Raw genomic sequence first — 25,066 nt, 5'->3', positions numbered from 1 at the left:
CATTTGCTAAAAGCCTGGGACAGCCCACTAGGCACAAGTCTCCCTTTTAGGAGCATCCTAGGATTACTGTCTGAAGTAACTCCAAGTCGCACAGACGACTAAGGCATAAGGAGTCAAACCATGTACTATAGGAAGCAGCTCTTAGCCTAGGTATTTGAACTACAAAAGTTTGTCTAACACTGCATTTCACACCTACGTGCATGCAAAAAAACAAGCTGAATTAAAAACATATTCATAGTTACATTGTTGACATTAAACTCAGAGTTCATGCTGTCCAATTTACTCATAGCCAAGAAGATGTCAAAGTTTATCAAAGCAAGGAAACCAAGGATTAAACCCAAAGAACATAGCTCTTGTTTAATATAATCCATTTCTTTCCAATACACCATAACTACTGTGGTTCAAAGGTAGTTATTAGGCTTCCAGTTGTCCCAAAATGCTGTCTGGTTAAGTGACGTTGCATAAGGTCATACAGTAGGAAAATGAGGGTGGGAATTGGACACGGGAACTACATAACTGACAGCCTTAACCCTCTGTGCCAACTGCCAAACTAAAGTGGGACGCGAAGGATTCAAACTCCACACACTTGACAAAGAAAGCAGCAGGATTAACCCATTATGCTAATTCTTAAGTTAGAAGTGCTAAATCGACCTTCTTTTAAAAAATCCCTAAGCAGCTGAAAATGCCAGCCATTATCTAACAAATCCCTAACTGAGTTTGGTTCTAATTGCATAAATCACGTCAGCCCAGGCTCATTGATTGAATCAGCACTCCTAGCAGCTCACTAATTCCTATGCTGGACTTGCTGCTACAACAGGTATTGGCTGGAGGTGGAATCTGTGCCTACTATTGTTTGTTGTTGCGATGGTTGGGTCCTGCTATTGGCTGGTGGTTGGGGGGTTACCTGTTGCTTCATGGCTGTAGAGTCCATAGAGAGACATTGTGAGGAAATAGGAGGCCTTTTCCAGGACTGGGCACACACAGTATGGATGTGAGTGAGCTAAACTGTTGAGTTGGATGGCCATGAACACCCTTGAAGCTGTGGGCTATGGGCAGCCTCCCATTTTACCCCTATTATCCAGCACTGCGGGTGACCCTGTGGTACACTTGATTTGCATAATCTCCACAGACAAACTGGCCTACAGTCACCTGGTTCTTGCTGTCCTTGTACAACCAGTCTACTAGTCAAACCTGTATCTTTAACATCGGTGGATGGCATGCCACAACACAAGAACAGCTTTTTTTGAGCATTATTTTCTTTGATTAATTCAGTCATTGAGCTGCATTCTGTATCACCTACATAGCACTGCTCTGCACAGAACTTGCATCCTGAAATTTAGTAAAATCCTGAGATTTCAGCTGTTAAATGTCAGAATCTTTATGCCTTGGTAGTACAAATTCAAAAGGTTATGCTTTTCTTTTTGTAATAAACATGCTAAAGTACTATGAAACCATGGTCTTAGCAGAACATGTATGAGTCTGTGAGCCAATGGGAAATGGCTGTGCGTTAGTCTACCAGCCCCCCATTCCCCACTGAAGCATTGTTTTTACCTTCTCATACTGGAAAAAAAATGATGTGGAATAAAGGTGGAAGTGTTTTATTGTCCATTGGGACTTGCATCTGAGTGCCGAGCTGTGTCTAGCCAAGTAAGCCAACATTTTCTTTTTGTTAGAGAAATCAGAACTGAGTTTTGAGATGCACACTGATAAGGTTGACTTTTTTTAACTTTAAGAAAATAGAAAAGAGTTGAAATAAAATTTTAAAAGCTGTTTTTTTTTTTTTTTTCACTTGTAGGGGCTGCAGCCCAGGAGCCACTACAAGCTGCTCCTGTTATGCACAATTGCACTACAAGTATGATCCAGAGCATGGTTGTCTGAATTCATCAGAAAAACATTCAACTCACCGTAGTTTGGAAGAAGAGTAGGGAAGCATTATAGCAGGAAAAAGAGGGATGAGACCTAAAATAGTCAAATCAGATGACATAAAGGAGTAGGCAAGCAGTGTGAGAAAGGATCAAAGGCTGATGGAGTATTCTGAAGCATAGCTAGAAGCATTACTGGCACAAAATGAAAGGTTCAGTCTTACAGCTGGTTAGATCCTATATTTGAAGTACTGGACCTCAAAAATATAATATACAATTCAATAGATGCATTTTGATGAGCAGCAGAAATGATCAGAAGCCATATAGTGAGACAAATGTTAAGGTGTGTAATCTTAAGGCAAATGGTACAGAGTACATTTGAATACATTGCAGGAAATGCAGGTGGAAAGCACTGCAGAAATGCCCTGCTGGACCACTAACAGAAAATGCTGATGCACAGAGGTGACAATTGGCCCAACATCCATTTTATAATTACTCAAAGCTATTTGGATTCATAAGAGTAACTCTGATGAAAGACTTCAATTAGTCCCCATACTGAAGTGATTGTAAAATCTGTTTTGGTCTAATAAAAGGTGTTACGTCACCTCTATGTTCCATTATAGAATGCATTTAGTCAAACTGGGTACCGTATCTTTAAAAAAGAGATCCATATGAAAAATGTAATACTGTTCAGTGTAAAGGATGTGCTATGCATGAAATTATTTTGAACCTTTTTTCTCCAAAAGGTAGGTTGATAATTTGAAAACCTTTTGAAAAATATAGTGGGATTAGAAATGGTAACAAAATTAAGAAACCGGTGGGAAAGCTTTAAGTCTGTCATTGAAAGAACTCATTGCCAGGAAAGTCATTTTTGCAGCTTAATCTAGTAAAAGGTTGATTTTCTTCGTTAGCTGTGTTCTGTGGGGTTTTTATTCCCTTGACTCTGGATGGGCTGGCATGCCTTAGTCTTTGAGCATGTGGACTTAGCAGGAATATAGTGTGGGGTGAAATAAATCTGGAATACGGAAAAAGTACACTATGCTAAAAACAATTTAGTTTAAAATGTTAAATGTCTGTAAAAAAAAAAAAAAAAAAATTAAAAGTTGTTTTTCTTTCTTCTAAAGTTTCAGACTTTGCCAGGATGCCAGTCCACCGCACAACAGTGGTTAGCAGTAGTGCCGTGACTTCCCACGTTGGTATTGTGCGACTTCTTGAGATCATTTTTTCCTGTGTTACCTTCAGTCTAGTGGTACACCGTGGAGGGTGGACGCACCATGCTGGAGATTGGTGCATGTTCTGCTGGTGTTTCTGCTTTGCTGTCAGCGTTTTAATTGTGTTAGTGGAACTTTTTGGACTACAAAACAGAGTTCCTGTATCTTGGAAAAATTTCCCTATCACTTTTGCAATGTTTGCAACACTGTTGTCTCTCTCTGCCTCTGTCATTTACCCTATATTCTTCCTGAACAAGAATGCGTCATACTACTCCGAGACAAGAGATTATCGTATTGCTGCCACAGTTTTCTCATGCCTGACCTTCATTGCTTATACCATAGAGGTATCGATGACCCGAGCAAAGCCTGGAGAGGTTACTGGATATATGGCCACAGTGCCTGGCCTTTTGAAAGTGGTGGAAGGTTTCACGGCGTGCATTATCTTTGTTTTAATCAGTGATCCTGTTTCTTATGACAGTCACGATGCACTTAAATGGTGCCTTGCAGTCTACTGTATATGTTTTATCCTTTGCATTTGGGTTATTATCCTTTGTGTTGGTGAGTGTACTGGGTGGCTGCCGTTTGCGTTCAACAAGTTCCTTAGTGCCTATGCTCTGCTTGCAGTCTTGATGTATGCTTCAGCCACTATCATCTGGCCCATTTTCAAGTTTGACAAAAAGCACGGTGGTCAAAGCAGTCGTCCAGGCAGTTGTAAAAACAGGGTATTGTGTAATTGGGATAAACTTGTCGGAGTTGCTGTGCTGACTGCTTCAACCTCATCATTTACATTGCTGATCTCGTCTACTCTGCCAGACTCATATTCATTAGAGTCCCATAATTTCAATGCTATTAGCCCTAGCCTTCCATCTGACTCAAGTTCTTCTCCAGCTGTCTTTTTTTTTTGTGCTTCAAAGTTGTTGCTTTGCAACTTGTTAAAAGTATATGTATTTTTATACCGTAACTTGCTTCCTTCAGTGAGCGAGTCCCACTGTGGGTATGAATACAGAGTCTGAATATTTGTTGAAAACATGACTTTATTGCATTAACCTAAAATCTCACCAGCAGGATTTTGCAACAAAACCATTTACCAATGAACAGCATTCATTTTGTAGTGTTCTTGGGCAAAAGTCTAAATGAAATGGACACCACTGAAGTATTTTCAGATGACCGCCAAGAACATTGCTTTCTCTTTGTGTACAGAAGGGAAACTGTTGTATGGAGTACAGCTAAAAGTGTTGCTTGCTTTTACAAAAATCATCCTTGAATGAGTTTTTGACCAAGAGTGCTTTTATTAGATTGTTCTGTATTTTGTTTTTAGTGTTTTCTTCCATGCTGTTTTTTGTATCTTATTGAAAAAAAAAATGGGCCCATCACCTGTTGTAGTTACTGGTTCATCAGTTTTTTCCTAAAAGGTCACGTGTTTTCAGGTAACAGATGATTATAATTTAGGTTTTTGAAATTCTGGACAGAACAGTGGTATGACAGGTAACCACAGCAAGTACACAGGTACCACTGGAATTGAAGTGAAAAAAATTGACCCAACACAGTTCTAATTGTAAGCTTACTCCCGAGTAATAACTGTGTACTTCCCTTACCCCCGAGTAATTGTATACTTCCCATGTAGATCAAAGACTAAATTTTGTTATTCTACATTGCCTTTCTTGCTGTTTGTACATCTCCTATGGTAGAAACAGATAATTCTGAAGTCACTGTAAGGCTATGGCCTCCTCATGCCAATGTTTTTAATGTTAAATACTGGACACATTCATATTTAAAGTATCTTTTTAAATATTCCTGTAAAATGCCACTGTCTACAGACAAGGTGTTTCAGCAGATGGTGTTCATGTTTTCTTCAGATGTCTGTGTTAAATAATGAAATAATACTGTGGTAAAACTAAAAGGAAATTGTCTTTTTGGTTTTAAGATACAGTTTAAGGATTAAATGCAAGACAAGCTATTCAGCCGTGCTTTTGTGATTTAGACTCAGCATTTCATTGCAATTTATGTCTTTCTTGCATTATTTTCTACAAACTCTGTCACACAAGGTAAAGTATGTATGCCTTTTTTTTTTTTTTTTTTTGCATGTACACAACATTCTTCATTAAATACTGCAACAAATGGCTTATTTTTTTACAATAGCATTTACTGCAGGCAAAAATAAACTGTAAAAAGGAAATTATGTAAAACAAGTTCAGTAATGTTTTGTTGTCTGTGTAGTTTTTCTATGCTCTGCTCAGTCTTGTTAATTCCTTACAAAATTAGAAAAACCTGAAAATGTGTGGAGGCACATTTCCAAGCAGCAAAGCTTTCAAAGTTGTATGCCATGTGCTGTGTATATTTAGTGGTGTCTATTAGTGTTTTAATTTCATGCAAAAATCAGTGCATTCGTACCCATTTGTGTAATCTTCAAGCTTGCTGCACAGAGCAGTATTATATGTGTGCATTGTAGTTCATATATCTTAAATGAAAATATAAAATTTGATGTATATAAAGCATTTACTTTTGTCTTCCGATTCTCAACTTTTGTATGTAATTTGTCATTTTGCAGAATAATATGCAGGTTTTCATTTTTGTTAAATCTGTCTTGTAGATGTGTTTTTCTGAAGCATTAACAAAAGGGGCAGGCTGGTGTAGGGATTGCAACAGGAGGCGGGGGTTTAAGTAACGCACCTGGCACTTGAAATGCTGCCCATGAGCAATAGAATTGTCTGACATTTGTCTAGCTTTCCCCTGTGGAGGCAGGGAGTAGGATACTTTAATACAAGAACATGCTGTGTTGGAGTATGTCTGAAGAGAGAACTTGTAAAGCAACAGAGAGAGAGAGGGACTGTCATTTACAACTGTTTTCTGTTTATTTTGCAAGAACAGATTTCATTTCTTAACCAGGTGGATTTGCCACAAAGTCCTTTATCAGATATGACCAAGATTCATATAGCAAGATGTGACAGTAGAATCACGCATATGCAGTTAATGTAATTACACACATACATTAAAGTGTCTACTTTGAATTAAACACAAAGCATTGCATTTAATTAAAGCTAGACAGCATAGCTCAAAATTGTTTATGTACAGCATACTGTGAAAAAAGAATTGGAGAGCAGACATTTGCATTTATTTTCAGACAGGATTATACTTTATCATGAGTGAAATCTACAAGCCTGTTTTGGATGACAGCAGTCTGGTATTTGATTCTTGCATTGCACTATTCTAACGGTACATGAGGTTGTAGTAATTTTCCCCATGGAAAGGAATAAGCAACCTGCTAAATGAAGTAGGAGTCTACTCTAAGTACGGACTGGGTTGGGGAGGGGGCATCAAGTTGTTGGTATACTAAGGTGACTAGATAATCAAAGCTTGGGGGGCAAGGGTAAAATTTCATTACATAAAGTGAAAATTGTATAAAACGTCAGAATACTAAGACTAGTGGACGTCTGTAATCTAAAGATTTCTTGTTTTCTAGCTCACCAGTATACACTCACTTTTTTGTAACAAAGTCAAAAAATCTACTTGTAAATTTATTTGTAGAAATAGGTAGACAGCAAGCCATAATGAACTGTTTCCAGAACAAATAGGAATTCCTCTAATTTTCTCTTGTACTCGTATTTAGTTCAACACCGCAGACCTTTCCCCAGCTCAAGAAGCGTTTTGTGCAGCTCAAAGGCCATGGTGTTTCTCACTCAGCTGAGTCATTGAAGGTCTTTTAGTGTTCGCAATTAGCATTCTTTTTTTTTTTTTCTCAGAGTCAAAACAAGCATTAAAATGACAGTCCTGCAGGGGAATTTATCTCCACAGGCACACCTTTTGGTGACTTTTTGTAACGCTTTCAGCTACTTGGGGTTATAGTACATTTCAGAGACGCAAGCTATAGATAATTACAGATCAGCCTCAAAGAAAACACAGCTGTCAAAACCAAAGTTAACCTTTTGTGAAAGAGTAATTGTTTTCTCTAGTCCACAGTAAGTATTGCCACACCAGTGTTTGCCACCATTTCTACTTCTAAAGTTAGTATTCAAACTAATGAATTTCTTATTTTGTCAAAGTTTTGCAATGGTGCAACTTATCATTTAGGAAGAAACAGGATGGACCTTTTTATCTCTTTATTTGGTGTGACTTCTGCAAATGTCTTGATTAAATACAGAATTTGCACAAAAGGTACACAGTATATTACAGCATTATTTCATTTACGTTCATGCTGGAAGTCTAAACGACAGATTGGTGCAGATTGAAACTTGTCTAGCAAGCACTTATCGACTCTGGTATGTCAGTGGTTTGGTCAAGTTTGATAACTTGTTAATGATAGGTGACTGACTTTCCAGGGATCAGTTGGCCTTATGGCAGAACGGCGACAGTGTCAGAGGATGAATTTTATGATTTGTTCCTTCGTTGAAGGTTGTGCGTTAGGCCCAGCAAGCCAGCACGTAAAACTCTACTGCCAATTATTAGCGGATCGGAGTTCCACTGTGGCGACCCCTAACCGGGAAAAAGCCGAAAGACAAACAATGCATGCTACATAATTTGACTTCATGATTGATTTTCATACCAGATACATCTCTTAAACCTTTCGGATAAAATTTGAGAGTAACCAATTGTGTACATTAAGCAATTCAGATCACTTTTGTACAAATAAACAAGAATATTTTTGATAAGTCCAAGCTGCTCGATTTGAATATTAATACAATTCACTGGGCTTGAATTCCTTCAACATAAATGTTGTGAATAAATGGCGGGACTCTGAAATTATATGTGAAGTCCTTTTGTCTGGATGTGAGAAAACAATAGCTATTTACTGAAGACTACACCTCCATGGTGGAATACTGGTCACACTAAAGTTCTGAGAAAGAGGAAGAAATTTAGGCTGTGGAAGAGGTTCAAGAGAAATTATTTAAACCAGGCTTATATTGTAATTTAGTCTTCAGAAGATTAATTGCCTCTTTAAGATTGGAAAAAAAGTACATTTGAAGATAATTTAGTTTAGTAGTCTTTGTTCCAAGTAATTATTATTCTAACATTAGACAACATTGGTAATATGGTTAAATATGTTGGTCCAGTTTGTATGAGGTGAAGTGCTGATTGCTGGAGAATTAGTGACGAATTTGGCCAATGAGCACTTCATGCAGACATTGCACTGTTCGATTTTTTTCTGAAGTTAGAATTTTAATAGAAGATTAATCTGACCCTTATGCGAGCATCTTTGAGTCATATTAGGGTATTTGTGTGGGACTTGGTAAGATCCTCTGGACATGTTACAGTAAATATATCTTGGCTACCTAATCAATCAATTTTTTTAATAACTTGTATTCTAGCACTGTTCCTGCTACTTGGGAACTTGCAGAGATGATCCCATTTCATAAGGGAGGGCCTAAAGGGCATTATAAATAACTATAACTTATCGGTCTTACTTCAGTGGTGGGGAAGAATTTTTGAGAGGTGTCTACTTTTCCTTTCTTGATCAAGACATTTCAGGGATCTGTAATGGACCTCAGTCAACATGATTTCACAAACTTAATTGAATTTCACGACCCAGTGACAGTTGCCTTAGATGTGGGCATGTCTGTTGTGGTCTGTTTAGATTTGTCTAAGGCTTTTTGAGTGTCCCCAATTGTGCTACTCTTGATACCATGCTCAAATCCAAAGTTAATCCACACACTGTCCACTGGGAGGCTAATTGGCCTCATATTAGATTTGAGAGTAAGGCTAAGGATATGTCACATCCAGCTGGACTGAAGTAAACAAAGGGGTCCCCCAGGGCCAGACCCAGTATTGTTCAACCTGGTATTCTCATGTATTAAGATAGCTAATGTTTGGATAGCCAAGTATGTAGAGGATATTAAACTAGGGTGTGTTACTTCATTGAGAAAGGATGTTGACCATTTCAGCACTTTTTTTTGTTTGTTGGCTGAGTGTTTAGACCCAACAGGGCTAAAATGTAACTAGGATAAATGTGCTACTTCGTATTTTGGGGAAACCAGGGGTTGAATATCAAATAAACTTGGGTCCCCACTGGTTACAGCAGTTGACAGAATATAAGTTTTTAGGTATGTGTAGTAATTTTAAGTATATGACTAATGCCTTAATGTTGAAGCTAAGGCATTAAAAGTTACTGGCTTAGGTTTTAGAAGGTATACAATGAAAATTCACAAGGCATATCATTACTTGTAGAGAGAAATCATAACCCATTCAGACTGAAAATGTAGACCTCTTCCCAATTAAAGGTAATCTGAGGAGTAAACTTTTGTTTAGCCTTTAGGAGGATTTGGAGCAAAGACTCCTCTATCTCTACTAAACACAGAACTTTTGAAAAAAGCACATTATTCAGAGATGCATATTTTACTTGCAGAATTGAGGAGTCAAGAATAGTTTTAAGAGTAAATTATTTAACACAGTCAATGTTTCAACTTTGAAACAGGGTTCCTTTACATATTCAACAGTCGTCGTCTTTGCAGATATTCATCAAAACAATTTAAGTGGTTGGGTCCCATGGTATATACATTCCGTAGGAGTCTGCATTCTAAATGGCCTTTAGCCTTTATGCAGGAATTTAATAAACAATTGAACAGTGTGTCATTGTTATTGTAAATTAAGTTGAATAAGTAACTAATATGAATTTTGTGTAGTCATATGATGTGCAGCATATTTTCAGCAAATCTGCTATGCTAACATGAGAAGCAAAATTTCAAAATGATAAGTTACTGCCAATGTCAACTAAATGATGTGTCCAATTACATTTTGGCTTGCCAGCCTCTGACAGCTAACTGCTTTCATTTAAGATCTATTAAATGAAGCTGGAGCAATTGATCTGATGTTATCCATGTCACTATTCCTCACTCTTGGGTCTTGGATCCGAGCTGGCGACTTTCTAGACAGCATATAGGTTCAAGCTCCTCCCACTCCCATGTTCCCTTGCTGCCCTCTAACCCCTCAGATTAGCTGCAGATGCAGATTTATGGGCTAGAGTCCTGAGTAGGGATAAGTAGCTCTTTTCAGCATTTCTTCAGGTTTTTTTTTCTTTAATACTATTATTCCTTAATTGTTAGTGAATAGGGCAGTGTTAGAGTTAGTTTATACCTCCCCTCCTGTTTGTATTAAGTGAAGTTCTCTTGGTTTGTTTTGGTGGCTCTTTTTTTTTTTTTTTTCCTTCTCCTTTCTTTTGTTTTTTTCAGAGGCCTTTAATTTCCCATTGAATTTTTTTATAGTGGTTGTGTGTTTACTAGTGTTTATAGTTAATTTTTAGTAGTGTGTGTGTGTATATCTGTCATTTATTCCCGATGCTGACGTGTGCTTTTCTTTCACTGACACTGTTTTTTGCGTGTCCTTTTGGCTGTAGGTACGTTGTCATGTCTGACAAGCCAGCTGGTTTTAAAAGATGCTCCTTGTGTGGTCAGAAGATGACTGTCTCTGATTCACACGAGGAGTGCTGTTTGGGTGCCAACCACCTGGAGGCTGAATGCGACATTTGTGCTGCATTCAACCCCAGGGCTTTGGTCAAGTGCCAAAACAAACTCCTCTTGAAAGGTCTGGCTCATGGGGGTCCCTTGGCTTAGTCCTCTGCCAGGTTTGGATCCTCCAAGCACAAAAGGATGGTCCCTCTGCCCCTGGGATCCTCCTCCATTAAAAAGATGAGGTTGTCTGAGCCTAGTGCCTCGGATCCTAACCCAGCCTCAGATCAGTCGAATCCAATGCTCTTGGATCCTAAGATCTGTGACTCTAATGGAGCTGGGGCTTCTGCTCCAAAGCCTTTAGATCCAAGGTAAAGGGAATCCACTCCTGGATCCAAGGCCTCTGGTTCAAGGCCTTCAGATCAGTACCAGCCACATATCGGCTTCCTAGGATCTGTGGCATGTGGGATCTAAGCGTTCGGATCCTAATGTGTCTTCGGATCTGAGGAGGTCAGATCCAGGATTGGTGTTGGAACCCACTGTGGTCTTTGAAAATCCCCCTCAGGTTGTCCCATTCCATCTCCAAGCACAGAAGTCATTCTTTAGAGGGGCAGTCCTTGGGATCTCAGCACCCATCCCCAGCTAGGTCCTCTGCCTCCTCTAGATCCCCCAGGAGTTTACTCCCTTCTGATATGGACAGGATAATGAGGTCCTTTCTCAAGGCTCAGACTGAGTTGGGGTTCTCGCGTCCCCTGCCCATCCGGATAGGGGGCCATCTCCTACTTCCTTGTTAGCTTCTCCTCATCCAACCAAGTTAGTTTTGGACGTTCTGGCCCTGGATTGTATAGGGAGGGAGTTTGGGTTTCTGGAAGACCCTTCTGTCCCTACCCCATCCGAGTCCCTGACTGTTTTTGCTTGGCCTCCCATTGGGCAGGTGGAGTCCTGGGCCCAAGTGGTCACCCCAGAGTCCTTGGTAGGGGGTTATGGACCTGTTTTTTTCAGACTGGTCCCTTCCCCTTGGTGCTTTGGCCCTTGACAGCTCAGGCCAGTACTGTCCAGCTGTTCTGGCCTGCGCTATTCCTCCCCAGGTGGGCTTTCCTGATGGGAGTGCAGACGGGGCATTGTCCAGGCCTTCGGCTTTCCAGGTCATAGAGAGGACTTTTTCCTCCCAGAGAGTTTCCTCCCTGGCCTTCGAGGGACCATCCCAGCCCCACCTTGTTGACCCCACTCATCCTGTCCCAGATCAGCCCTCTTGAACCCGTCCTCAGGAGGGATCACTTGGGTTTCCCTCTCTTCTGAATCCTCCCCCAAGCCACCCCTGGAGGAAGTTCCTCGGAAGAGATCATGTAAGAGGAGACGCTTAGTCTTCCCTGCTGAGTTGCTTACCGAGGATGCGGATGTTGATGATGGGGGCGGGGTCCCCCAGGTCTCCGCCAGAGGATGTCCCTTTTGGGGTCATCTTGGAAATACTTAAGGGTGGTTAGTCTTCCCTCCCCTCATCCTCCAAGGAGTCTGTCTTTCTGAAGGCTTTCAGGATGGGACTATCTACCTCCTGGGCACCCCCCCCCACAGACGTACTTGTAGACCTTATCGCCAGCAGGGCATGGACAAAACCACCTGTTCCCAAACTTGCTGACAAGTTTCTTAGTCCCCCTTTCTGACGAGCAGCTCTGGTTGAAAGGCATGCCAGTTGATGCAATAATGATACCTGCTGCCACCAAGAAAGAGCTGGTGGAACAGAGCATGTCTGTCCATCCTCCCAACTGTGAGTCCCGGGTGCTCAATAGGCATGAAAAGTGGGTGTTCGGCTCAGCTACATTCGGTCTGCGGTACTTAACTACCTGACACATTTCACCTAACTACAAAGAGACTTGGCCAATGAGCTTACATCCCTTTCTGAGGTACTGCCTGCTGGGGAACTAAGCAAGGTGTCCGCCAAACTATCTACACTTTCTTTCCTGGCTAATTCGTCAATGAGGCTGATTGCCAACGTGACAGAAGGAGCCTCTCGATCGGCCGGCGCAGGCATCACTATTTGGCATCACACCTAGTTGCGCTTTTGCAAATTTGCAAAGTCCTTTAAGGCATCTTTCACCAACGCCCCCTTTGATGGTTCTACCATGTTTGGCTTTTAGGTCAGAAAGACTCTCACCCGCAGTGAGCAGTAGGGCAGGACTTTGTCGGCTATGGGAATCGCATTCTCCAACCCTCAGTGCTCCTTTTCCAAGATGCAGCAAGAGGCTAGGAAGATGTGGTTTCTCAAGTCGCAGTCTGCCTTCCAGGACGCTCAAGATGAGCCCACCTCCAGAGGTTGGGGGAGAAGATTCAGTGGCAGATGCCAACCCAGGGGCAGAGGGGATCTGCAAAAATAAGGGCTCCAGAGAACCCTTTTCTGAAAAGCCCCAATAGTGCTCCTAAAGTGTTGCCCAACTGTCCTGCCATGGAGGCAGTCGTGGGTCCTTTGTCTGTGCACCCTTTGACTTTGGCCAGTATTACAAAAAATTATTGAGTGCTAAACATAATTTTCAGGGTTATTCTATTTCCTTTTCCCAGCCTCCCTCAATCAGGAGATACCTCCCCAATACACCACTCCTAGCTGGGGAGGAAGTGCTCAAGCTTCTTCAAGAGAGTCATCCAAGAGGTCCCCCCAGGACAACAAGAATCCGGAACTTACTCTCGCTTCTTCTTGGTGCCAAAGAAGACAGAAGACCTACAGCCAATTCTGTACCTCAGTAAACTCCATCTTTCTGTCAAGAAGTCCCAAGTTCCAGATGGTCACTGTTCAGTCCATTGTGCCTTTGTTGCACAAGGACAATTGGATGTGCTCTGTAGATCTCCAGTACGTGTTCCATCATATAAAAATGGACAGGTGCTCCAGAAGACATCTCCACTTTTGAGTAGAGGCCAAACACTGCCAGTTCAGGACCATGCCCTTTGGTCTCACCACAGCCCCCTGGGTGTTCACCAAGAGCATGGCAGAGGTCACAGCTCACCTGAGACTGTAAGGATTCCAGGTGTTTCCCTGTCTCGATGATAGGCTCCTCACCACTGCTTGTCAGTACTACAACTTTTTGAACAGCTAGGCATTACAGTGAACCTCCCCAAATCCAACCTCACTGCATCCCACGATCTGGAGTTCATCGGAATTCAGTTGGGTGTCAGAGATTGCAGCACTCCCTTTCCATTGGATACACCTCATCAGATCGCATCTTCAATGTCTTCTTGACCTGTCTCTAAGCCCACCTTGTTCTCAGGACTCCAGGATCCTTAGCGGCAATCTATCTAGTGCCATTAGCCAGGTTCTATATGAGGGTTCTGCAGTGGACTGTAGCAGTTCCTTGGTTTTCCCTGGTTCATCCAGTGTCAACTCCTGTCCACCTCACACTAGTCTGCAGGTGTCATCTCCTTTGTTGGAGCCGGTCTCCTGATCTCTTAGCAGGCAGACCATTCCCTCTTCCTTTCCCCAGTGTCAGTCACCATGGACACTTCCCTGTTGGGATGGGGGGCATTTTCAGGGACAGATGGTCCAACGCACGTGATCAGAAGCAGAAACCAAACTGCACGCCAATGTCCTGGAGATGGCAGATGTTCTTTGTGTTTTACTGTTGCAGTCATCACACTCTGGTTATCCTGCCAGGGGTAGCCCTCAGTCAGCCCGAATACCAGAGGCTTAGTATTTCTGCATCTGTTGCTGTCACTCCAGGACTGACGTCAGATCATCAGTGGTATAAAATCAGGCAGCGAACACCATTACATCAGTCTTTCTTGCCAAGGAGCCCGAAGCAGAAGAAGTTTGCACGAGTGCCGGTCGGCTGCTACCTGAGTTTTAGTTTCTGAATTGAAGTTGGAAGTCTTCTAAAGCTAAGTACCTCATTGGAGATCCTTTTTTCTTGCTCTAACCAATGTTAGAAAAAGTTAACAGTTCTGTCGCCTGTGGAAAACAAATACCACACCGAGATTTTCATTCTTACTGCATCACCTGTTTAGGCCCAGACCACAACGTCCCTCGCTGTCAATTTTGTGCTTTATTCCAAGCCAGAACTATACGTCGTCAGGCCCTTATTGTAGCTAAATATTTTTGTTCTCTATCTCCATATTCCAAAATGGCTTCAGTAAGCCATCCGACTACTGATCTTCCAAAAAAAGTAAGGATAAAGACAGACTGCACATGTCCAAAACTGCCAACTATGCTCCTGTTAAAGCTAGTCGCCAGTTTGCTGGTCCTCAGTGAGGTGCTTTTGCAGCCCCTGATGCCCGCTTCTGTGGATTCGCAGGCTGCTACTGAGACCCGTTTGGAGTCAGGTATGCCACCAGACTCTTCTTTGACTAAGGATCCTGCGGATGTCTGTACCTTGGATGGTTCTGGAGCCGCTGAGCAAGCATCGGCTTCCGAGAAAGTTATTCACACTACCCATTCTCGACACAAACTGACGACATCTTTCGCGTCTTCAGTTCTTTGTAAAACTACCAAGTTTCTAAGGCCCAGGGTACGAATTACACCTAAAAAAACAATGGCTCAAGGTCTAGCACCTGCTTCCATGCCTCTATCTCCAATGCCTAAAATGGCGGAAGACATTATCATGCTTATTAGGGGAAGCCAGCCTACCCCTTGCAAAAAAAAGAGACTTGCCCCCAGCAGTTTTATCTGACCAGGAGTCCAATGACTCTGAAGTTTCTGAATATGGAGACATGCAACCCTTGTCTGCTTATAAGGATTCAGTTGCAGAGGAATCCATTCCTTCTGCCTCTCCAGAGGATTTTTCATTTGGTGAAACCCTACATACTTTAAGGGAGCATTTCCAGTGGGAGTGTCAGGACTATCCTCAGTCCAAAAAGAGACTCTGAATTCTTAGATTTACCACAGCACAGACCTTTAGCCATTCCTACTGTCCTGGATGATGATCTTCTTGTTTCACTGTTGCAGCCGTCACACTTGGAGTTATCTGCCTGCAGGTAGACCTCAGTCGGCCCAAATACCAGAGTCTTGGGAATTCTGTGTCGGATGCTGTTGCCTTTTCCATGACATCAGGGGTATACAACATGCAGCTGACGCCATTACATCAGCTTTTCTTGCCGCGCGGGAGCCCAAAGCAGAAGCAGTTAGCAAGTGCCGGTTGGCCGCTACTCGAAATTTTCATTTTTTGTTTCAAACCTGAAGTCTTCTAAAGCTAAGTACCCCATTGGGGATCCTTTTTTTCTTGCTCTAACCAGTGTCAGAAAAAATTAACAATTGTCTTGCCTGTGGAAGGCAAATACCTCACAGAGATTTTCATTCTTACTGTGTCATCTGTTTAAGCCCAGACCAGGACGTCCTCACTGTCATTTTTGTGCTTTAACCCCAAACTATTCATCGTCGGGCTATCTTTGTCGCTAAATTATTTTGCTCTCGTTCTCCATATTCCGAAATGGCTTCGATAAGCCATCCAACTACTGATCTTCCAAAAAAAGTAAGGATAAAGACAGAGACAGACCGCATAGGTCCAAAACTGCCAACGATGCTTCCTTTAAGTTAGTCGCCAGTCCACCAGTAGTTCGTGAGGCACCTTCTCAGCCCCAATAGCCACTTCTACAGATTTGCAGGCCTCTGCTGAGACCCATTCGGAGTCCGGTATGCCATGAGATGCTTCTTCGACTATGGAACCTACAGATGTCTCTACCATGGATGGGTCCAGAGCCGCTGTGCAGGCATCGGCTTCTGAGGGTGTATTCCAACCTTCCAATGTTCGCATTAAACCGATTACTTTGTTTCTGACTAAAACTACTGAGTTTCTCAGGCCTAGAGTTTGCACTACGCCAAGAAAACCGATGACCAAAGTGCATGCTCAAGCTCCCATACCAGAGAAACTAATGCTTAGAATGGCTGAAGACCTTATAACTTTAATTAGGGGAAGCCAGCCTTCCCCCTCTAAAAGACAAAGAATTGATTTTCCTTCTGATTCTACAGACCATGAGTCCGATGACTCTGATCCCTCTGATTACCAGGATATACCCTTACCTACCTATGAGGATTCAAATGCAGAGGATTGATTCCCACTGCCTCCCCTCTAGAAGACTTTTCATTTGGTGAAATCTTGCATACCTTAAGAGAGCATTTCAGCTGGGAATGCCAGGACTACCCACAGTCCAAAAAGAGACTCTGAGAATTTTTAGACTTGCCTCAGCACAGGCCTCTAGCTATACCCCCTGTCCTGGATATTGTAGATGATGTCTTCATGGAATCCAGTCTTACTCCTGATACTTTACCACCAGCTCCTAGAAAGCCTGACAGGTACTACAGATTACCGGACTCTCTCAAATTTCTGTGTAAGAATCCCACTGTGGATCCAGAGATCATTTCCCAGGGAACTAAAGGTAGTAAGGCTACTACAACCAAAAACCCTAACCCTTCGGACAGGGATTCTAGAGCTTTAGACAGATGGGGTAAGAAGGTATATACCTGTGCAACTTGCCATCAGGGCTTTAAATTGCCAGTTTCACATGTTGAAGTACCATCAGCATATTATGGAACTAATTAAACAAAAAATGTTGTTGCTTCCAGAGTGTACAGAAAATAAAGATTTACAAGAGTTAATGCATTCTGCAAACCAAGTTAGTAAACATACTTTGCAGTGTGGTTTTGATGCCTTAGAAGCGTCTTGCAGGGCTGCTGTCACTGGGTCTATACTGAGAAGGCATGCTTGGCTGAAGGAACAAATTGTGCCAGACCATGTCAAAACAAAATTCCTAGATGTTCCATTAAACCAGGAACATTTGTCTGGCACAAAAGCAGATAGTTCTTGAAAAGATGGAGGAAAAAGTGAAATCTCTGCAAAAACTGTTAAAGATTTCTGACCGGTACAACCACCTAGATTCAGTAGGCATTGGCCTTCTAAAAACTGGTCCTTTCCAGTCCCTCCCAGGCCTTCTCCGTCCAAACCCAGGGGCAACAGACCACCAAGACTACAGTCTCAGGGAATACAGAGATCTAAACAATGGAGTGCTCCCACCTCAAAAACAGGGAGTGGTAAGCCATCCCCTTATGGAAAAAGTTCACAATTACTTTTCTATCATCCTTCCCAGCCATGCCCAAGTACTTGCACCCCTAGGAGGAAAACTCGCCGTACATGCAAAAAACTGGATGTCCATTACCCAGGACCGATGGGTCCTAAACATTATATCCCAGGGATACAGATTTACTTCCACTCACTGCCACCTCCAAATGGGTTGCCAGACCTTCCTCCAAACCACTGGGCAGAGGCCTAAAAGCAAGTACTTTATCTTCTCAGTATTAGGGCTATTCAACCTGTTCCAATAGAGCAAAGGGGACAGGGTTTCTAATCCAGACTGCTCCTGGTGCCCAGAAAAAAGAGCTCTTGGTGCCCTGTCCTGGATCTATCCATTCTCAACACCTTCCTGATGGTCCCAAAATTCAGAATGCTTACACTACAACAGCTGCTTCCTATGCTAGCCAAGGACTCCTGGCTAGTCACCCTAGACTTAAAAGAAGCTTATATGCACATCCCCATAAGGGAATCTTGCAGGAAATATCTATGTTTCAGGGCAGACTCTATGCACTATCAATTCTCTGCACTTCCCTTTGGCTTATCTACTGTGCCCAGGGTATTCACAAAGTGCCTGGCTCCAGTCATTGCATACTGCAGGCAGAAACGTATTCAAATTTACCCATACTTGGACGATTGCCTGATTCAGGCGGACAGTCAGGAATTGGTAGTTCAGCACCTGGCATTTGTAAAGAGACTTCTAACTTCTCTGGGGTACACCATCAACAAAAAGAAATCACATCTGGTGCCCAGCCAAAAGATTGTATTCCTGGGAGCAAGATTGAACACAACTTCCCAGATGGCATTCCTCACTCCAGAAAATCAGGTCTATTTGACAAACTATTTCAAAGTAATGGCCACCAAAACCCAGCTATCTGCAAGAAAAATGCTGCAGGCCCTAGGGTTCATGGCCTCATGCATTCTACTAATTCCATATGCAAGACTGCATATGAGGAAACTTCAGTGGTACATAAGTCTCTGGTGTCAACATTCTCAGGATCTGGAAACGCCGATTCCTATCATTCCTTGTTTAAGGGCAGAGTTCCTTTGGTGGGCAGAGGCTTGCTACTACAACAAGGGACTCCCTTTCACTCAACCTCTCGCTGCCCAAACCCTGACAACAGATGCATCAGATTGTGCATGGAGGGCTCACATGGCAGGCAAATGCTTTCAAGGCAAATAGAGCCCAGGACAAATTCACCTGCATATCACTCAAAAAGAAATGTTAGCTATACAGAATGCTCTGACAGCCTTCAAATACTTTATCCTTTCAGGACAACTCTTGATAAAGACAGACAACACAGTTATGTGGTATGGGGGAACTCATTCCTATCCACTCTGCAGGTTAGCTGTGGCCCTGTGGAACACAGCCTTGAGAAACCAAGTACACCTGCAATCTCAATTCCTACCAGGCAAACAAAATTCACTGGCAGACGACTTAAGCAGAAATCTACTGGGCCCACACGAGTGGTAACTAGAACCCAACTCATTTAAACTTCTAATCCACAGGTGGGGGACACCAGAGGTGGACCTCTTTGCCTCCCCCAAAACCATCAATTGAGCAAAGTTTGCACCAGACATCTCCACAGCCAAGCATGGAAAGTGGATGCCCTATCCTTTACATGGGAAAACCACTCAATTCATGCCTTTCCCCCTCTGCCCCTCCTCTCAAAAATACTACTCAAGATCAAACAGGACAGACCAAGGACAATCCTTATTGCACCAGACTGGCCACGCCAACACTGGTACCCACTCCTACACAGTCTGACAGCAGTGCCACCTTGGCACCTACATCAGACCCCCTCCCTGCTGTCCCAGCAGGAGGGACAGATTTTGCATCCTCAGCTGCAAACCCTGAACCTTGCAGCCTGGCTTATTCCCTGAATACACCCTCAGCAAACAGGTGCTGGACGTCATCCTTGAGGCCAGAAGGCCTAGTACTAGGAAATCCTATTCAGAAAAGAGGAAAATATACTATTCTTGGAGCCAGTTTCAAAGAAAGTACACAGCCGTGCCCACCTTACCTCAAATCCTAGATTACGTAGTAGAGCTGTTCCACAAAGGCCTATCCTCATCAATTAAGATTCATGCCTCTGCCATCTCAGCTAATTGCAATACTGAGCCACCTCTTCTCTCACCCTCTGATCAAACAGTTCCTGAGAGGAGCTAACAATTTAAGACCCCCGAGGAGAGCTACCATCCATGCCTGGAACCTTAACTTTGTACTAGAGAAGCTCACATTTCCCCCTTTTGAGCCTGCTGCTACAGCACAGTTAAAATTCTTCTCTTGGAAAACAGCCTTGCTTCTAGCAGTCACTTCAGCAAGAAGAGTGTCTGAGTTACAGGCTCTAATGGGTGTGGAACCCTTCATTATTTTCCATGCTGACAGGATTTCCTTCAGGACTAACCCATAATTTATGCCCAAGGTGGTATCCAACTTGGCTTTAACCCAATCCATCCATTTACCATCCCTTTTCTCTAATCCTCAGAATAAAAGGGAAAGGATTCTGCACTCTTTGGACATGCACAGACAGCTCAGGTTCTACCTTGACAGGACTAAGCCTTTCAGAAAATATGACCAGCTGCTGGTCAGTTTTGCTGCAGGGCCAGAGGGCAAGGCCATTTCAAAGCAAACCATTTCCAAATGGATAGCACACTGCATCCATTTCTGCTACAAACACCATGGAAAACCTACCCCACAGGGTATCGGAACTCATTCCACTAGGGCTACCTCAACCTCTACAGCATTTCTCAGGGGAGTCCCTACCAGGGACATTCTGGAAGCTGCAACCTGGAGTTCACCAGGCATTACCACTTACCTGTCTCGTCTAAATCCAGAGCTGGATTTGCCACAGCAGTCTTACAAGGCCTGCTAGCCAGCCCTAATACTAGACTGCCTCCACCCTTCCTCAGGTTTGGGAATCAACCCAAGTGTGATGACTGCAACAATGAAACGCATATAACATAGTACAGTTGTGTACACTTACCATACATGTAGCTGTTCTAGTGTATTCACTGTTGCAGTCCTGGTTACCCTCCCTCCAGCCCCCTGACTTTTCTATGCTTTCTACCTGTTCTCTTTTTGCCCATATCTTATGGCTATGGTATTTATTTTTTACTAGAGGTGTTGCACACCATGTAATACCTCACATTGACCCATTAAACTAGCACCGGCAAAAAACACATAAATACTCAAAAACAGTCAGAGGCTCTAAATAAAAATCTACAAAAGCAACAGAGACCTCCAAAGCAGACATCCAAGCAACCTCAACCCCCAAACACAAACCATAAAACACATACTTCACAAAACCAGTGTGCCAAGCAATCACAGCCCTTAAGGCAAAATAACATACCCAACATACTAGTAATGGGTGACTGTATAGTCAGGCACACTGACGTCACACTCACTAGGCTGAACAAGGAGAAGGTTACTGTTAGCTCCCTGTCGGTGCCAGGATCCACCACATAACACAAGCACTCAGGTCACTCCAGAGCAAGTACAAGTACGACTCTGTCAATGTCCATGTTGGTGTGAATAACCTGCACCGTACCTCCTTAGACTACAAGAAAAGAGACATGTAAGAGGTCACGTAGCCCAGGCTGGTATGACCCTGAGTAGCATCCTGCCTTCACCACGAATAATACCACGGTATAAAGAAAAAATTATCAATTCAACAATTGGCTAAGCTTTTGGTGTCATTCAAAGGGGATCCAGTGTCTGTCAGCCTGGGATGACATGTTTGATAAGCCACGCTGCTTCGCTAGAGACAGCTTGCACCTGTCACCCTTAGGCTTCGAATATTGGCCAAGGCTCTTGCCACCCTCATAGTGCCTTTTTTAGGCAAGGCTCAAAAGACAAACCCACCACCGTAAATAGCAAAAGTAACAAAACACTGAGGGTAATGCTACTCCGTGCCAGAAGTCTAAGCCTCAAAATGCACTCGAGGCACTCCTCAGTATGGAGAAAATCGATATGTGGAGTAACAGAAACCTGGTTTAAGGCTCCCCAGCACTACCAGGCTACAACTCGTACCATACATTTCGGCCACAGAACCCGGACCGAAATACAAAAGGCAGGGGCGTATCCATATTCATCAAGGATACCCACACCTCCAGGTTAGTGGCACAGCACGATGCTTCAGAGATCATCCACGTGCAACTAACAACGGACAGAACTGCAATTCAAATTGTAGCTTGCTACAGATCACCTACCATGTCCCAGGACCCCGATTCCACATTTCCCAAAATACTGGGAAACGTAAAGGTCCTACCAAACACCCTGATATTGGGTGATTTCAGTTACCCAAACATTAACTGGGAGAACTACTCAAGTACTAACTCCATACCCCAACGTTTCCTAGAATTTGTAAACTTCAAATGCCCTGGATCAACTGGTCAACACCCCACCAGAGGTGACAACATATTGGTCCTGGTCATCACCAACATGGGCGACTGGTGTTCCACACTGGAGATCAACCCCTCACTGGTTAGATCTGACCATAAACTAATCACTCTGGATATCCACATTCCACCCCCACCCCCGGTCAAAGAAACCACCATGAAAAACTTTTCAAAAGCAAACTTCACGTTCCTTAAGACCAAGGTGGAAAGTTTCAAAGCCCCCATGCTAAAGGAGAACGCTGCCCAAGCTGCAAAATCCTTTACTAATGCACTCTACAGGCACCTACAAGAATGCATAGATCGTGCTATGCCAAACAAAACCAAGACTCACTCCAAGAAAAGGAAACCAGTCTGGTGGACCCCTGCTATAAACAAGCTGTACGATAGAAGGAGGAAACTAGTACAGAAAAGAGTAAAATCCCAAGAGGGGAAGACATCCCTGATCATTATCATCAAGAAACTATGATCCCTCATAAAATCATCCAAGGCTAGCTTCGAAAGAAAAATTGCCAAGGATTCCAAAGATAACCACAAGGCATTCTTTAGCTATGTCAAGAATCTAAGTGGCAGTGCTCAGATCTGCTTGGAGTTAGTGCAGAATGGCGCAAAATACACTGAACTGACTGATATCGCCAACATCCTGGCAGATAGGTTCAGTGCAAACTTCACCCACCTCTCACCCCCAAAAGGGCCCATAACCATACCAGAAGAATGTAGTACCCCTGAAATCAGACACTCAGGTTAAAACAGCCCTCTCCAAAGCCAAAAACACAGCATCGGTGGGACCGGACGGTGTCCCAGGCTGCGTCCTACATGAGCTGAAAGATGAACTAACCCCTCACCTAAACATACTGTTCAAACTCAGTCTAGCTACGTGCCCATAGAGTAGTGCACAGCAATGGTTATTCTGCTCCACAAAGGTGGAGCCACAACAGACCCTGGGAACTTTCGCCTTATAAGCCTGACTAGCTTGGTCTGCAAGGCTATGGAGCTCATCATCATGGATCTCATTAACAGAGACATTGGGAACCTCCAAACACTGGACCCTACCCTGTTTGGCTTGGTTAAGGGCAGATCATGCCTCCTAAACCTGGTGGACTACTTTGAGACCGTTATCAAGGCTATAGACAAGGGAAAGGTGGTCCACACAGCCTACCTGGACCTCGCAATGGCCTTTGACACCATTCCCCATTCTGATATTATAGACAAGCTCACTAGCCTGAACATAAACCCCTACGTCACAAGATGGGTTGCTCATGGACAGAACCCACATGGTAAGAGTTGTGGGAGCTAGGTCTGACTCTAAACCGGTTACAAGTGGTGTTCCCCTGGGCTCAGTCCTAGGACCCCTCCTGTTCAGCATATACTTCTCAGAGGTACAGGAGGACTATGGCTGACCATGTTCACAGACACCTGCAAACTAGGGGCTATAATTGACTCTCCGGCTTACACAGACATCCTCTAAAAGGGTCTCACTGAGACGGATACCTGGTGTCAAAACCATGGCCTCAAGCTAAATGCCAACAAGTGCATAGTCATCCCCTTTGGAAAAAACAAAGTACCCACAAATTACCACATGGGTGGTAGCCCCCTAAATACGGAAGACAAAGTAAGGGTTCTGGGGACCCAAGTAGATAGTAATCTCTCCTTTGATAATCACATTGCCAAAGTGGTTTGAAAACCACATAATCACAAAAGGGTTTGCATCCAGATCAAAAGAGGTCATTGTGCCCCTCTATGCATCACTCATCAGACCCATCATAGAGTACAATGCCCCATTTGGGCTGTACCTTACAAGACACCTGCAACAGCTGGAAAGACCACAGAAATACCTCACCAAGAGGATCACTGGCCTCAAACAAATGCCCTATGCAGCTCGACTGAAGAAACTCCAGCTGTACCCTGTTGCATACCGCCTACTCAGAGGTGATCTCTGCCTGACGTACAAGGCCATGTCCAACCCAGAATTGATGGACATGCTTCACCTAAAGAAGACCATATCCCCTCGAGCCACACACTCTAGGGATCTAAACCTCACCACAACAATAAATAGGATGTACTGGAGGGATAGATTCCTGTCCCAGAGACTTTCCATGCTCTGGTACAAGATTCCAATCTACATTAGGCAGAGCTCCTAACTAACACTCTTCAAGAGAAACCTTGATGAGTGGATGGGAAACAGGAAGTTTACCCCGGGATCACTTCAGTGGCTCTGCTGGACAGAGGCACAGGGAACTAATCTAAGGGAGTGGTGAAAGCCAACAGATTCTGGCTAGGCTTATAAATACATTTGGGCAGATAGCCTAGTACCTACCTATGGATAGCCAGAAAAAAATGTATTCCATCACAAGTTGAAAGACTTCACTGACAGAATTTATTCCAAATGGCATTCTCAAAAATATGTACCTTCCAAATGGTGTGCTGAATGTGTTTAACAATGAAGATTTTCATTTGAGCAAAATTTGCCAAAATTAACTTTTTGCATCTAAGTCAGAAAAAAAACTGTGGCATTTGGCATGAGGGCAGCAACTTCCTCGACTCTACGCATAGGATGATGAGGTTGTTTAGTGCTTTGTTCAAATCACTTGGATCAATACATATTCTAATATCTGAGCTTTTCTTATGGGCTACTACCATAGAAGATGCTCATTCAGTTGTTTTTTCTGCAGGACAAATTACTCCTTGCTGCACCATTCTGTCTAGCTCAGTCTTGACTTTGTTCTGCATAACTACTGGAACTTTCTGTGCTGGTCTGATGACTGGGCTTACCTTGTGGCCTAACTTCAAGGGGTACACAACTGGGAGTTTGCCTAGTTTGTCTTCAAAAAGATCCGCATAGTCAGAAAAAAATAGTCTGGGTGAAATATGAGCTATCATTCAAGCTTACATGGTGGATCTCTTTATTAAATGAAAGCCGGCCAATTTTCAAACTGTCTCAGAGGCCTAATAATGACTGTACATGTCTCTTGGCTATGTAAAACTGCAAGTCATAGGTGTTCCCAACAGAGTAACATGAAAGCATTACTGAGCCTTTGGTTTGAATTTCTTCACCACCATAAGCAACAAGCTTCACACACTTTGCTGATTAAGTTGTTCTCCAGCTTTTCCTCTAGTGAATTTTTCTGCCGACATAACATTACACTTTGAACCAGTATCTACTTTGAGCTCTATGGGTC

At 43.1% G+C, this 25,066-nt stretch overlaps 2 protein-coding genes across 2 annotated transcripts in view; both read left to right on the top strand.

Moving 5' to 3' along the window:
- Positions 1-5,593, top strand: part of MYADM (myeloid associated differentiation marker) — a 221,081-nt gene extending 215,488 nt beyond the window's left edge. The window contains 2 exon segments of the mRNA XM_044080527.1: positions 2,987-3,841; positions 3,844-5,593. Of these exon segments, the coding sequence (XP_043936462.1) occupies positions 3,004-3,841; positions 3,844-3,911 (906 nt within the window). The 5' untranslated portion in view covers positions 2,987-3,003 and the 3' untranslated portion in view covers positions 3,912-5,593.
- LOC122809203 (myeloid-associated differentiation marker homolog) overlaps positions 1-25,066 on the top strand; it is a 388,555-nt gene that overhangs the window by 215,495 nt on the left and 147,994 nt on the right. The gene's annotated exons all lie outside the window — the stretch shown is intronic.

The sequence above is a fragment of the Protopterus annectens genome, chromosome 1.part1 (assembly GCF_019279795.1).
Source record: "Protopterus annectens isolate FY-2018-M chromosome 1.part1, PAN1.0, whole genome shotgun sequence".
Lineage (NCBI taxonomy): Eukaryota > Metazoa > Chordata > Ceratodontiformes > Protopteridae > Protopterus > Protopterus annectens.
Note: the sequence above shows the minus strand (reverse complement) of the source record. Positions and strands in the feature narration are given on the sequence as shown.